The sequence below is a fragment of the Dendrobates tinctorius genome, unplaced genomic scaffold (genome assembly GCF_039654945.1).
Source record: "Dendrobates tinctorius isolate UK_male_01 unplaced genomic scaffold, ASM3965494v1 ptg000043l, whole genome shotgun sequence".
NCBI classification, from domain to species: Eukaryota; Metazoa; Chordata; class Amphibia; order Anura; family Dendrobatidae; genus Dendrobates; species Dendrobates tinctorius.
The window spans coordinates 1159431-1175083 of NW_027361711.1; the positions used below are offsets into that span (position 1 = coordinate 1159431).

The following is a 15653-nucleotide window of genomic DNA, read 5'->3' on the forward strand; positions in this document are numbered from 1 at the left end:
TTGTTCCCGACATCTTGGAGAAATGACCACAGCTCTTCTATGTTTATAGACTTGTGCAAATCTTTCTGTCTCTTCTTGCAATCCCAAACAGACTCTATGCATAGATGAGGGTTCATATCATCACTTCTAGGTTGCCTTGTTCTTCTTTACCCCAAAAATTGTTTTTAATTACATTGGCTGTGTGGTTTGGTTTGTTGTCCTGCTACAGAATATATTTGGAAAGAATTAGATGCCTTTCTGATGGTATTGAATGGTGGATAAGTGTCTGTCTGTATTTCACAGAACTGAGGACATCAATACTCCTATCCAGAAGTGTCATCAACTTAGAACTTGCAGCAACCAGTGGGATCCACCTGCACCCATCTATTGTTAAAAGAAGTCTGGACAGAAGTGGTCTTCATAGAAGAATTGTGGCCAAAAAGCCATACCTCCGACATGGAAACAAGGCCAAGTGACTCAGCTATGCACAAAAACGTAATAACTGGTGTGCGGAAAAAAGGCAGCAGGTGTTATGGACTGACGAGTCAAAATCTGAAATATTTGGCTGTAACAGAAGTAAAATAGTGAATATGGTCAGAGCACCACGTTGCAAATGAGGAGACCAACCAGACCAGATGAGGATGATTTAATGAAAACTACTCTTTTCAGGGACGGTCTGTTCCCTTTATCAGATAAGTACTTACCTGGTGAATGGGACGGACTGTCTCTGAAACACATAGTTTTCATGAAATTGTAATCATTATCTGGTCTGGCTGGTCTCCTCACTTGCAGTTTGGCACCCTGACGATATCTCCCCTTATACTCTCCTATCTTTCATCCTGTCATGATTCCTGCGCTTTCACGTGTGGACTGGAGCAGGTGGAAGATGCAGCAATGCTCTGGGCTAACAACTAACGCAAACAGCGTTGTGCATGTTCAGTGCAACCATCGGAAGTAAGTGTGCTACCACACCTCCTCCTACCTCTGCTGTTTGTGATCTCCACATGGAGCGCTCCTTCTCTTTTTGTTTCATGGCTGTAACAGATGGCAGTTTATTTGCGGAAGGGCTGTAGAGCAGTACAATAATAAGTGAAGCATGGCGGAAGTTGTGTTCACGTTTGGGGTTTTATTTCAGCAATTTAACTGTGATGTAGCCCGGATTATTAGTGTCCTCAATGCTGAAAAATCTAGGCAGTTACTTACCCAACATGCAATACCATTAGAGAGGCGTCTGATTGGCTCCAAATTTATTCTGCAGTTGAACGACCCCAAACATACAGACAATTTAATTAAGATCTCCAGTGTAAAGAAGAACAAGGAGTCCTGGAAGCGATTATGTGGACCCACAGAACCCTGATCTCAGTATCATCAAATCTAACCTGTCTGTTATTACATGAAGAGACAAAAGGATTTGCACAAGCAGACATCCACAGAAGAGCTGCAGTTACTCCTCCAAGATGTTTCTTCTAGTGTTCCTAGAAGAAATGATACTGAAGGCAAAGAGTGGTCACACCAATATTGATTTTATGTGGATTTATTTTTAGTTCATTCACTTTGCATTTTGTTAATCGATAACAGTAAACCATTAACACTTCTATTTTTCTCTTTCAAATATTTTATTATGTTGCATCAAATTAAACAGATTTTAACACCTACCTAAAATGTGCACTGTACATGTAACGCTCAAGCTACAGTATATTTATACTCACTGATCATATATCATAATAGTTTCGTGAAAAAACACCCCATTTATATAAGTAAGATGGAAAAATACATGAATGGGTCTTACTTTGGACATCATAGGACAATCGCAAATATAATTATAGAAAATATATGAGAGAGAAAACACACGAAAAAAGTCCCATGCAACAATTTTATCAAAATTACCAAGATGATTTTATTAGAAATAACAGGAATGTAGGAGAAAGGTGGTATAGAAGTCAGTTATGACCATAAATAGCATATGGGCATATGCTAGGTGGACTCTTACTTCAGACCAGTCTAAAAGGTAATATGCAGTGATTTCAATTGGTGTGATTACTATATTTACCCTCATTGGTGGCAGGTTCCACCATATGTGTTGGCTATAATTGTCTTTTTAGTCTATATACCTTGACTGGTTGCTATATACTATTATGGGATAATGTTGTATATTTAATTCTTGTATTAAGTATGGATAAATAATTTTTTATATCCCTTTGTACATTACCTGTGGTGTACCCTATGTATTTTTACCCATATGCTATTTATGGTCATAACTGACTTCTATCTATACCACCTTTCTCCTATATTCCTGTTATCTCTAATAAAATCATCTTGGTAATTTTGATAAAATTGTTGCATGGGACTTTTTTCGTGTGTTTTCTCTCTCATATATTTTCACTGATCATATATGTGTGCATATATATATTACATACACGCATTAGTGAGTCTATACATATAGCTTTAGACTTGCATGTATAAAGATTGAATAATAAAATGAAGATTTTTGAACGCCTGCCATATACAGTGGGTACAGAAAGTATTCAGACCCCTTTAAATTTTTCACTCTTTGTTTCATTGCAGCCATTTGGTAAATTCAATAAAGTTCTTTTTTTTCTCATTATTGTACACTCTGCACCCCATCTTGATTGAAAGAAAACAGAAATGTAGAAATTTTTGCAAATTTATAAAAAAAGAAAAACTGAAATATCACATGGTCATGCTCAGACACTCATTTTTAAGTCACATGCTGTCTATTTCCTTGTGATCCTCCTTGAGATGATTCTACTCCTTCATTGGAGTCCAGGTGTGTTTAATTAAACTGATAGGACTTGATTTGTAAAGTCACACACCTGTCTATATAAGACCTCACAGCTCAAAGTGCATGTCAGACCAAATGAGAATCATGAGGTCAAAGGAACTGGTCATGGAGCTCAGAGACAGAATTGTGGCAAGGCACAGATCTGGCCAAGGTTTCAAAAGAATTTCTGAAGTACTCAAGTTTCCTAAGAGCACAGTGGCCTCCATAATCCTTAAATGGAAGAAGTTTGGGATCACCAGAAGACTTCCTCGACCTGGCCGTCCAACCAAACTGAGAAATCGTGGGAGAAGAGCCATGGTGAGAGAGGTAACGAAGAACCCCAAGATCACTGTGGCTGAGCTCCACAGATGCAGTAGGGAGATGGGAGAAAGTTCCACAAAGTCAATCATGATGGCAGCCCTCCACCAGTTGGGCCTGTATGGCAGAGTGGCAAAACGGAAGCCTCTCCTCAGTGACAGACATATAAAAGCCCGCGTAGAGTTTGCTAAAAACCACACAAAGGACTCCCAGACTATGAGAAATAAGATTCTCTGGTCTGATGAGACAAAGATAGAACTTTTTGGTGATAATTCTAAGCGGTATGTGTGGAGAAAACCAGGCACTGATCATCACCTGCCCAATACAATCCCAACAGTGAAAGATAGTGGTGGCAGCATCATGCTATGGGGGTGTTTTTTTCGCTGCAGGCACAAGATGACTGGTTGCAATTGAAGGAAACATGAATGCGGCCAAGTACAGAGATATCCTGGATGAAAACCTCTTCCAGAGTGCTCTAACTTGGCCGAAGGTTCACCTTCCAACAAGACAATAACCCTAAGCACACAACCAAAATAACAAAGGAGTGGCTTCAGAACAACTCTGTGACCATTCTTGACTGGCCCAGCCAGAGCCTTGACCTTAACTTAATTGAGCATCTCTGGAGAGACCTGAAAATGGCTGTCCACCAACGTTCACCATCCAACCTGACGGAACTGGAGAGGATCTGCAAGGAAGAATGGAAGAGGATCCCCAAATCCAGGTGTGAAAAACTTGTTGCATCTTTCCCAAGAAGACTCAGGGATGTACTAGCTCAAAAGGATGCTTCTACTCAATACTGATCAAAGGGTCTGAATACTTATGTCCATGTGATATTTCAGTTGGTTTTTTTTAATAAATGTACAGAAATTTCTACATTTCAGTTTTTTTCACTCAAGATGGGGTGCAGAGTGTACATTAATGAGAAAAAAAGAACTTTTTTGAATTTACCAAATGGCTATAATGAAAAAAAAGAGTGAAAAATTTAAGGGGGTCTGAATACTTCCCGTGCACACTGTAATATGAATATGTATGATTTCTATGTGAGGTGTTTGGTATGTGAATATAGTTAGGGCCAAGTTCTCACCACATTTGTATGTTCAGTTTGCTTTATACTAGAAAACCATAAAAAAATGGGATAGGAACAAGCACAACTTGTCATGTAATGTCCAAATCTGCAAGTTTGTCAAAAATAGGAGGATCCTCAGACCTCTATTAAATACAGATAGCATGCAAAGCTGGTGGCAGCATCTAGAGTACACAGACTTTTTTATTCTTCCATCACAAAAACAGAGAGACAGATGCTGTCATTACATATGTGTTTTTGTCGTGTAAAAATAAAGGAATCTTTTACTCTAGAAGCTATTGCCATATTTCCCCTCTATATATTTTATATTGTATGTCTGTAAAGTAAAATCAAAAACAAATCAAGTATCCAGACATATATATATATATATATATATATATATACAGTATATATATATATACTGTATATATATATATACAGTGTATATATACATTTATTGTTCCAATAGGCCTTTATGCGGCAGATGAAGCCACAGTAGTCAGCAGTATTTGAAAGAATAAAAATCACATACCATTATCTTCAATCTGCCATCCATATTTGCTGGAGTCTTTTAAGGCTTGCCTCAGTAGTGCTGCCTGATGCATCAATTTTTTAGGTATACAGCCTACATTCACACATGTTCCCCCGAGCCCTATAAAAAATAATAGTATGCCATATAAATATATACACCATTAGCATATTCCGTGTTAAATGAAAATGACCAATATAAGTGTGCGCACGATGTGTTTCTGTACTACAAATATTTGCAAATATTTGAGGGTAAAGAAATCAAAATGACGTTCCCTTGGTCATAATACATGTTGAAACAAATATTATAACCTATTTCTAGCATATGAAAAACAGACAAAGGTTATCTACAGATGTGCAAAAATGACATTAAAAGGGTTGTCCACTACTAGGACAATCCCTTTTTGATCAAAATGTTTTGCCCTGATAAAATAAAAAGTCTACACTCCCCTCCCGTGACGGCGCCATTCCAACAGTGTCAGCATTCACGGTCCCGGGTGTTAGGGCTGGCGGAACGCACCAAATTATAAAATAATAGTAGGTGCGTTTGCAGCCCGGGGTCCACCGTGCAGAGGTGGTACACTGCTGCTAAGTAATGGCGGAAGAATAGAGTGGCGTAAAAACAGTCACACGTGGGTTACATCACCCAATGTGAACAGGTGCGAACTCTGTTAGTGCACAGAGTCGCACAACCGCTGAACGTAAATGCCGGAGTCTGTTTAGCTCACAGAGCTCGGCCAAAAGAGCGCACAGTGTACGGCCACAGAACTCTACCCCAAGGACATGGGGTTAGAGTCCCTCTAGGCCCACTGAGCGCGCAGCGTCGCTGCCGCGAGCGCCGCTATAGACGCTGGCTATGAAGTGGAGCACGTGCTCTGAGGCGTGCCGAGTCCCTGGTGAGGACTGATGCCTGACTCAACCTCTGTCCTACCTACACCTAAGCCTGGACGCTAGCAGGCTAGGCTGCACAACACATGCGTACCAAGGGTAGGGGTTTCTTAATGAGTCATTCACCAGAGACATTCATACGTGCATACATCACTCACTCCACATAGTCTGTAAATACAGTCTATCCTAGCGCATGGCCGAGCGGCCATGCAAACCTTTTATAGCCGCGAGCGTCCGGGACCTTCCTGGCTTCTCGGATGGGCCAATCCGAGCACGAGCAGGACCTGAGCACGTGACCTTCGATCTCCAGTGGGAGATCACTCCACGGGCATGCTCAGTGGCCTGACATGGGGACTTAGTCCCTGGAGAATCTCGCTGCTGAGCAGCATGTATTGCCATAGATGTGCCAGAGGTGGCAGCAGCAAGCAAACCCATGGAGCTGGTCTGGGCAGAGCGCCTGGACCGACGAGTTGGCTGAGCAACCACCTCTGCGGCTGGAGAGGAATGGGAGACCGCTGGAAGTAAGGCTCGGGATTCTCGCTGTGCAGTGACAGAAATCCGACGCCTAACACCGGGGCCCTAGTGTGGTGTTGTGACACGTGATGCCGGCGCCTAATCAGCGCTGGCGTCACTGTCCCCGCCTTTGGACAAATCGAACATGAAGAGGAGGTCCGGGCTGCAGCTGATCTCGGACTTCTTCATGCTCAATTCTTACAAAGACGGGGACAGTGCTGATTGGGCAACAGTGTCACACGTCACAACAACCACATGGGAGCCTCGGGGAGAGCGAGTGCAAGTTGAGTACAGGCTTTACTATTTTGTGGGGGACAAGCGAGGGTATGAGAAGAGGTTGTCCAAGTAGTGGACAACGTCTTTATGGCTGAGGTCAGCGGCCATAGATTCTCTCATCCTAGGGAAGATGGCATATTATGCAAATGACACTCTGATCAACCTCTGATTAGCATAGTGTGACATGATTCTCCATCTTCTCCATTCTGTGAATCTGGGGACATCCATGAGTCCAATGTTTAACAGTTAATAATCTGATTTCTATCAATCTCAATGGTATATTTGTGACTGCAAATGCCACGAGTTGACACCAGTTTCCCTTTGTTGTGGTTGTTGTTCTGTTGTATTATCATCATGAGAGTCAATGGAAAAGCAGAGGATTAAACAGAAAGGCATCCATAACAATAGTTATAGTCTACAGAATCTACACTAATCCATTAATGGAGCATTCATTAAAAATAGAAGTGTGAACAAAGCAGCTACAGACATTGTCAAGACAGAGATCGCAATCATAAATGTGGCAATTTGTCCACAGTATACCAAGGAAGTACCATCCTGATACTGTTTTGTACTATTCATGCCAATTGTGCATATGTAATTTGAGATATAGATATATATATATATATATATATATATATATACACTCACTGGCCACTTTATTAGGTACACCATGCTAGTAACGGGTTGGACCCCCTTTTGCCTTCAGAACTGCCTCAATTCTTCGTGGCAGAGATTCAACAAGGTGCTGGAAGCATTCCTCAGAGATTTTGGACCATATTGACATGATGGCATCACACAGTTGGCGCAGATTTGTCGGCTGCACATCCCTGATGCGAATCTCCCGTTCCACCACATCCCAAAGATGCTCTATTGAATTGAGATCTGGTGACTGAGGAGGCCATTTGAGTACAGTAAACTCATTGTCATGTTCAAGAAACCAATCTGAGATGATTCGAGCTTTATGACATGGCGCATTATCCTGCTGAAAGTAGCCATCAGATGTTGGGTACATTGTGGTCATAAAGGGATGGACATGGTCAGCAACAATACTCAGGTAGGCTGTGGCGTTGCAACGATGCTCAATTGGTACCAAGGGGCCCAAAGAGTGCCCAGAAAAAATTCCCCACACCATGACACCACCACCACCAGCCTGAACCGTTGATACAAGGCAGGATGGATCATGCTTTCATGTTGTTTACGCCAAATTCTGACCCTACCATCCGAATGTCGCAGCAGAAATCGAGACTCATCAGACCAGGCAACGTTTTTCCAATCTTCTACTGTCCAATTTCGATGAGCTTGTGCAAATTGTAGCCTCAGTTTCCTGTTCTTAGCTGAGAGGAGTGGTACCCAGTGTGGTCTTCTGCTGCTGTAGCCCATCTGCCTCAAAGTTCGACGCACTGTGCGTTCAGAGATGCTCTTCTGCCTACCTTGGTTGTAACGGGTGGCAATTTGAGTCACTGTTGCCTTTCTATCAGCTCGAACCAGTCTGCCCATTCTCCTCTGACCTCTGGCATCAACATGGCATTTCCGGCCACAGAACTGCCGCTCACTGGATTTTTTTTCTTTTTCGGACCATTCTCTGTAAACCCTAGAGATGGTTGTGCGTGAAAATCCCAGTAGATGAGCAGTTTCTGAAATACTCAGACCAGCCCTTCTGGCACCAACAATCATGCCACGTTCAAAGGCACTCAAATCACCTTTCTTCCCCATACTGATGCTCGGTTTGAACTGCAGGAGATTGTCTTGACCATGTCTACATGCCTAAATGCACTGAGTTGCCGCCATGTGATTGGCTGATTAGAAATTAAGTCTTAACACACAGTTGGACAGGTGTACCTAATAAAGTGGCCAGTGAGTGTATATATATATATATATATAACTAGCTGAAGAGCCCGGCGTTGTCCAGGCATAGTAATTAACTGTGGTTAGTTATAACAAATTATAATAGCCACCCTCACTCTAATATTAGATCCCACATCATCCCATCAGCCAGAGCCACCGGACTACTACCACTAATATCCCACATCATCCTGTCAGCCAGAGCCACCGGACTACTACCCCTAATATCCCACATCATCCCGTCAGCCAGAGCCACCGGACTACTCCCCCTAATATCCCACATCATCCCGTCAGCCAGAGCCACCGGACTACTACCTCTAATATCCCACATCATCCCATCAGCCAGAGCCACCGGACTACTACCACTAACATCCCATATCATCCTGTCAGAGCCAGCGGACTACTATCCCTAATATCCCATATCATCCCGTCAGCCAGAGCCACCAGACTACTACTCCTAATATCCCACATCATCCCATCAGCCAGAGCCATCTGACTACTACCACTAATCTCCCATATCATCCCATCAGAGCCACCGCCTACTACCCCTATATATATACAGTATATTAGATATTTAGTATACGGAACTTTGCGTGTGGAGTAAGTGTGGCTATGCGGAGTGGGCGGGGCTATGTGGAGTGCGTGTGACTTGATACACACTCACATACACACATACATACATACACTCATTTTTATATATATATATAGCCTAGCTGAAGAGCCCGGTGTTGCATTGGCATAGTAACTAACGCTGGTTAGTTATAATAAATTATAATGATTATCCGCCATCCCATAGTCCAGTGCCCATATACCCATCATATGTATCTTCCATCCCATAGTCCTGTGCCCATATACCCATCATACATATCCTCCATCCCTTAGTCCTGTGCACATGCACCCATCATACATATCCTCCATCCCATAGTCCAGTGCCCATATACCCATCACACATCCTCCATCCCATAGTCCCGTGCCTATATACCCATCATGCATATCCTCCATCCCATAGTCCTGTGCCCATATTCCCATCATAGATATCCTCCATCCCATAGTCCCGTGCCAATATACCCATCACACATCCTCCATCTCATAGTTCTGTGCCCATATACCCATTATATATATCCTCCATCCCATAGTCCAGTGCCCATATACCCATCACACATCCTATATCCTATAGTCCCGTGCCAATATACCCATCATACATATCCTCCATCCCATAGTCCTGTGTCATATACCCATCATACATATCCTCCATCACATAGTCCCGTGTCCATATATCCATCATACATATCCTCCATCCCATAGTCCCATGCCCATATACCCATCTTACATCTTCTATCGCATAGTCCAGTGCCCATATACCTATTATATAATGATGTATGTAAAGTGCTGTGGAATAAGTGAGTAAAATAAATAAATACATATCCTCCATCCCATAGTCCCATGTCCATATGCCCATCACACATCCTCCATTCCAAAGTCCCATGCCCATATACCCATCACACATCCTCCCATAGTCCAGTGCCCATATACTCATCACACATCCTCTATCCCATAGTCCCGTACCCATATACCCATCATACATTTCCAACATCCCGTAGTCCAGGGCTCATATACACATCATACACATCCTCCATCCCATATTCTTATGCTCATATACCAATCACACATCACACATCCTCTATCCCATAGTTCAGTGCCCATATACCCATCACACATCCTTCATCCCATAGTCACGCGCCCACATACCTATCATACACATCCTCTTTCCCATAGTCCCGTGCCCATATACCCATCATACATTTCCTCCATCCCATAGTCCAGTGCTCATATACCCTTCATGCACATCCTCCATCCCATATTCCCGTGCCCACATATCCATCACACATCCTCCATTCCATAGTCCCATGGCCATATACCCATCACACATCCTCCCATCATCCAGTGCACATATACTCATCACATATCCTCAATCCCATAGTCCCGTGTCCATATAACCATCATACATTTCCTCCATCCCATAGTCCCCTACCCATATACCCAATACACATCCTCCATCCCATAGTCCCGTGCCCATATACCCATCACACATCCTACATCCCATAGTCCAGTGCCCATATACCCATCATACAAAGCCTCCATCTCATAGTCCCATGTCCATATACCCATGCCATTTTCTCTTGTAGGCAGCAAAGCTGCAGGGATCACTTCCCTGCCCACCGCACATGAGGACAATATGGCCAGGGGCTCCCTGGAGCCTTGCGGCCGGATAAACAGGCCAGGTTACCCTCGATGCAGCCGAACAAGGCTGCACATGCGGTATGTCCGCCCACGGTACTGTACATTCACAGGGTCCAAGAACTACAGCTCTAAAGGATGCTTATAAAATAATTAAATTATCTGTGCTTTGAGTGCTTGGATCCAGAACTAATATTCTTTAGGGTAAGGTCACACAACCGTATTTTCTCACAGTGTGATCTGAATTTTTCAGATGTGAAGATGACGTAAAAAAAATGTCTCCATCTTTTCCATTCTGCCTCATTCTGTCTGTCTGTGAAAATCAGAATGCATTCAGATGTCATCCGAGTGAAGTCCAATGTTTTCCACTGACTCATTGACTTACAAGGCTGATCGAGATCCAATTTACAGGTGCAAATCGTGCATTCTGTGACTTTTTTTTGTTGGACATACTCGGAAAGAGGAAAAAAATCTGACAGATTGGCCAGAATGTGATCCAATGCTTTGTCAAAATGCACATGGGCCAAAAATGCGGTCGTCTGCACCAGCCCTTATACCGTTGCAATGTTTTTATCAACCTGGATTGCTTTTCAGAGTTGTATCAAACTATAGTCTCCTACTCACCCCATGTAGTTCCTAAAGGTGAAGGGGCGACATAATCTAAGACCAGCACTTTCTTCCCATACCGAGCAGCTTCCTGTAAAATGTAGCGAGATATATTACATACATATTTCTATTTACCAATGGGGAAACATCATTGATTGTCAGCATTTGGGTTGTCCAGATTGTCATCATCAAAGTTTTCAAACCTTAGAAGCTGCTAGACCTCCTGATCCTCCCCCAATGACAATCAAGTCATATTCGTAGGCGTTCTCCTTAGGTTTATCATTTTTGCTTTCTAACAATTTCTGGAACAAACCATCCTTAGATAACTAGAGAAAAGGAACACAAATATTGACATGGTTTCACAATCATTGACAAGTTACAGATAAGATGTTGCATTCTTGTCTGTATAACATACAGCACATTGGTATGGCTGCTACACAATGTTACCTCTTAGGCACTGGTCCCATCTGTGCCATGGCTTCCATTCTAAGTAATTCTATGTACAATTGACTTTGCTGAATAATAATGGGTCTGTGGGTGTGCATCGCTTAATTTGGAGAAAGAGATACCATCAAAACTGTATGATTCGGCCATCTCGACAGTGACCATTTAAGTTATCCTCTATGATTGCTTTTAGGAAAACTGTGTGACAACTACAGCTACAAGTAATCAGACTATTCAATAGCAAGTTAGGCCAAGTTATACATGATTTTAAGAATGCAAATTAATAAACTTCAGGATTCAAGTTTCTGGAAACTTGGGCCCCACTTGGAGTTATGATAGAATGATGGATGTCTGATCACTAGAACAGAGCACATACAGCTCTATGTAACATATCTTAGCAGACCTAACAATCTATTGATGACAGTTTTCTACTACGAACAATAACAGGTTACTCATGATATATATGAAGCCACCTTTCCATTAGAAGATCAGCCTTTGGTTTGTTTTTAGCCCATGCCAAATTTATCCACATGATGAATCAGGCATGCACGGTGCACACCACTCCCATAATGCAGCAGTATTATATTAATAAATCACCCTATTAAATATTGTCTTCTGCTTCAGTTGTATGGCCTTCATTATTTGGTAGATTGCCCTTCCCTTCTTATATACTAACAAGCGTCTAAAAAATAAATACATTATGAATGCAAGAAAGCCGTGATGACAATACCAATAATGAAGCACAAGCTGCGGTGCTGACTCATGTGCCTTCGGGTTATGCTGTCTTCCTGACCGTGTTAATTACAAAAATTTCTTTCACATGTACTACTGGGAATTAAGAAACGTGTGATTGCACATTTGGGTGTGTCAGCCAGGTGACTGTAATTCCCTAAGCTGACCTTATTTTAAGAAACTGTTCTAATAAAACCAGTTTGTACCATATATCATACCCATTAGCTTCATACACTTTCATTTGTAAGTGGAAATATAAATGATGAATTGTTCTTTATTCAAGCAATCTTGACTGATGCATTGAAAAACAATCTGCCTGGAATTCGACATCTGAACCGCCAAGAATGACATGTTGTAGATTTAAACTCAGAACCACGAATGTCATTTTATGTGTGGAGTATGAATGAGTGTTATAAAGTTTGCTGTGAATCCGGGAACAGTGCATCTGCAATGATTTAAGGCACCACGTCAGCATTTTTTCTTTTTAAATTTTCAGCAATGGAGTGGCACTTTAAATGTTAGCCCCTTCCCCCGGTCCGGCGTCTTCACCGTTTTTCGGCACCACTTCCGTCCCGTGACGCCATCTTATGAACACAGCCTCTGACTGGACGTAAGTCAGAAGTTAAATCACAAGCTCTCAAGGCAAGTCTATGAGGGCCAAGATGAGCCTCTTATAGAGATGCATTGCAAAGTGACCGCCGCGCAGCGCCATGAAACACTGGTTCAGCCGGCAGATCGCTTTTTGCCAGAGACGGGAGCGATGCTGGAAAATGATGAAGGTGTCGGCAAGTGAGTAAGAAAGAGGGAGCAGGGGAATTACATTTAAATCATCACTCCAACAGTGCAATAAAAGAAACTGGAGTGGTGCTTTAACATCGCTTTTATCTGTCACCTGAGCTCCCAAAATGCACCGCCATCAATTAACAGGAGACCAACAGAAATCTAGACATGAATGAAAAACCATGTCATTAAAAAGTTGCCACAAGATGAACTAATAATCGATGAAAATTTCATATAAAATGTAACTGCAAAATATTTTCAGAATTGTTTAAAAAAAAAATTCAGGTAACATTTAGTGGGTGTAACGTATTGTAGATTTTGTCTAGAATCCCTTATATAAGTACATTGCAAGTAATATAGGTTTCAATGCAGCCCTTTGATAATTTTCCATTCAAGTTATTAGTTACCATTTTTTTTTATAGATTTGTGACTGTGTAACCACAGTTTATATCATTGATACTTATGCAGACAAAAAATAACTTTTTAAACACTGTTCATACTAGCTAGCATCATGGCTTCTGTCATGGCAGCTACATTGGACTCTCTTTTAAAGGATCCCAATAAATCTATTGACTTATAATAGGGTCTGGTAGATTTAGAGGTTCTGGTATTTCTTACCTTGAAACATAATGAAAAACTAAAAACACTACAAATATTTTAAAAATACACCTCTTTAGAGTGGCCTATCACATCCCTTCACTAATCTAACTCTCCCCTGTTCCCCCTTTCTAAGGTTTAGGGTACCGTTACACTAAGCGACACGCACAAGTGATCCCAACAACGATATGACCTGGTAAGGATCGCTGGTGCGTCGCTAAATGGTCGCTAGTAAGCTGTCAAACAGACAGATCTACTCAATGACGCACCAGTGATCCGGTGATCCGTATAACGACCTCGGCAGTTTTTGGTACCTTGTCACACAGCAGCTATTCTGACAACTCCTGCTTGCGTCCATGAGTTCTGCGTCGCCAACGAGGTTGCTCGTCGGCGTCAAACACAACGATCCATGCTGGCCAGCGGGACACCAGTGATCAAAAAATGGCCCAGGACATTCGAGCACGATCAGCGATATCCAGCAGGGGGGCCGGTCGCCACTATGCGTCACACATAGCGAGATCACTGGCAAGATCGCTGTTGCGTCACAACATCGGTGACGCAACAGCGATCTCGCTAACGATCTCACTATGTGAGATGTGGGCTTTACTCAGAATCTGATCCCACCTACTCATCTGTCTCCACATCCTCCTTGCTGGTGACCGGATCATGCAGCTTTATAGGAAAACCCCTATTTATTATAATGATGGACGTACCATACCGTACATAACAAGCACTTATTACCTAATGCGTCTCTCCTATTTCCTTATATATTGTAATCTTGTGAGCAGGACCCTCACTCCGCCTGTAACTGTTCCACTATGTGTTACTTTGTGATGTCTTTGTTTGTACATGTCCCTTCTTAATTTGTAAAGTGCTGCAGAATGTGTCTGTGCTTTATAAATGAAATTATTATTATTATCATTACTCTTTTGCCTTAGAAACGTATTAATTGAATTAAAAAAAATGAATGAACTGTTATAATAACCTAGCAATAATTTTTGGGTTACTTAACATCTGTGGCTGTCATGTCAACATTTCCTGGATCTCCTAATCCTTCTTACTTAGAATCATGTATTCTATTTCTCCTCCTCAATCATTTTAATTTTAATTTTTCTTTTCTGTTTCTTTTCTCCTATCTTTCTCTTCTGTCTGCTCTCTCATAGCTTCTATTCATCTCTTTTCTTTTGATCCAGGTGCCAGAAGTGAATGGCAAGCTTTTGTCAGTAAGTTGATGTTTTCTGACAAGTCAGTTATATTGTAAGATTGCTTCCAATATTATCTGATATCTCAAAACACTGTTTTTCTACTCCATGGAAATGCCTTCCTTCTCAGGATACTTATGTGTATCATTTCTTTTGGCTTGTAAATTTTTGATAAAATCTATAAAAATGGATTAAAGATAGTAACAGCAAAATGCATCCCATTAAAAGAAATGTACCTGTATAACATCAGTGTAATCACCAATAAGCTTCTCCTTCACAAAAACATTGGGTAATGCCGTCTCCATGGTATATTCATACAGTTCCTTCTCAAGGTTCTGTCCGTTGTCTGTGGAAAGAAATCATATGTGACATATTCATTTATAAGCTGTGCTTCCAAGACGAGCAAAAAAGGGAGGGACCGATTATTTCGCAACCACTTCATTTCTAATGCTTCCTGACACCTCTGTCTCCTCACTCTTCCAAAAGTATGAGTAACCATGACTTGCAAATTTCACAGGTACCGGAAAGGAAACAGGGACATTCCAGGTGACGTACTACAGGAAATAAAAAACTATTTCTAAGGGAACTAAATAAACAATTTAGAACTTCCCTAACTATTTATTTTCATGGTAATTAAAATTAACATTCATTAATTGAAACCTTACTGTGATGAACCCGCACTTCACCACCCCACATGACGTCGCAATTACATCAGACAGATCACGTAATGTCGTCTCCCACCTTTCACCAAGTTCCGCACCCCCTGGGAACTCGTAAGGTCAGCTTGGCACAGTTTTATACAGATGCCCCCTGTCCACACGGGTCCAGGGAGGCATGGGGAGAGAGAAGATATGACCCACGCAGT

General features: G+C 41.8%; 1 protein-coding gene across 2 annotated transcripts in view; it reads right to left on the reverse strand.

Annotated features, from left to right (window-relative positions):
- The window catches only part of TXNRD1 (thioredoxin reductase 1), a 46865-nt gene extending 31687 nt beyond the window's left edge, over positions 1-15178 (reverse strand). Inside the window, exons 1-4 of one of the 2 annotated variants that reach the window (XM_073575135.1) lie at positions 15025-15178; positions 11237-11359; positions 11052-11124; positions 4675-4794 (exon numbers count right to left, since the gene is read on the reverse strand). In XM_073575135.1, the coding sequence (XP_073431236.1) occupies positions 4675-4794; positions 11052-11124; positions 11237-11359; positions 15025-15093 (385 nt within the window). In that variant the 5' untranslated portion in view covers positions 15094-15178. Of the gene's footprint in view, positions 1-4674; positions 4795-5716; positions 5771-11051; positions 11125-11236; positions 11360-15024 lie in introns of those variants that run through there. The other variant, XM_073575136.1, reaches the window with a different exon arrangement.
- Between the last annotated feature and the right edge of the window lie 475 nt (positions 15179-15653).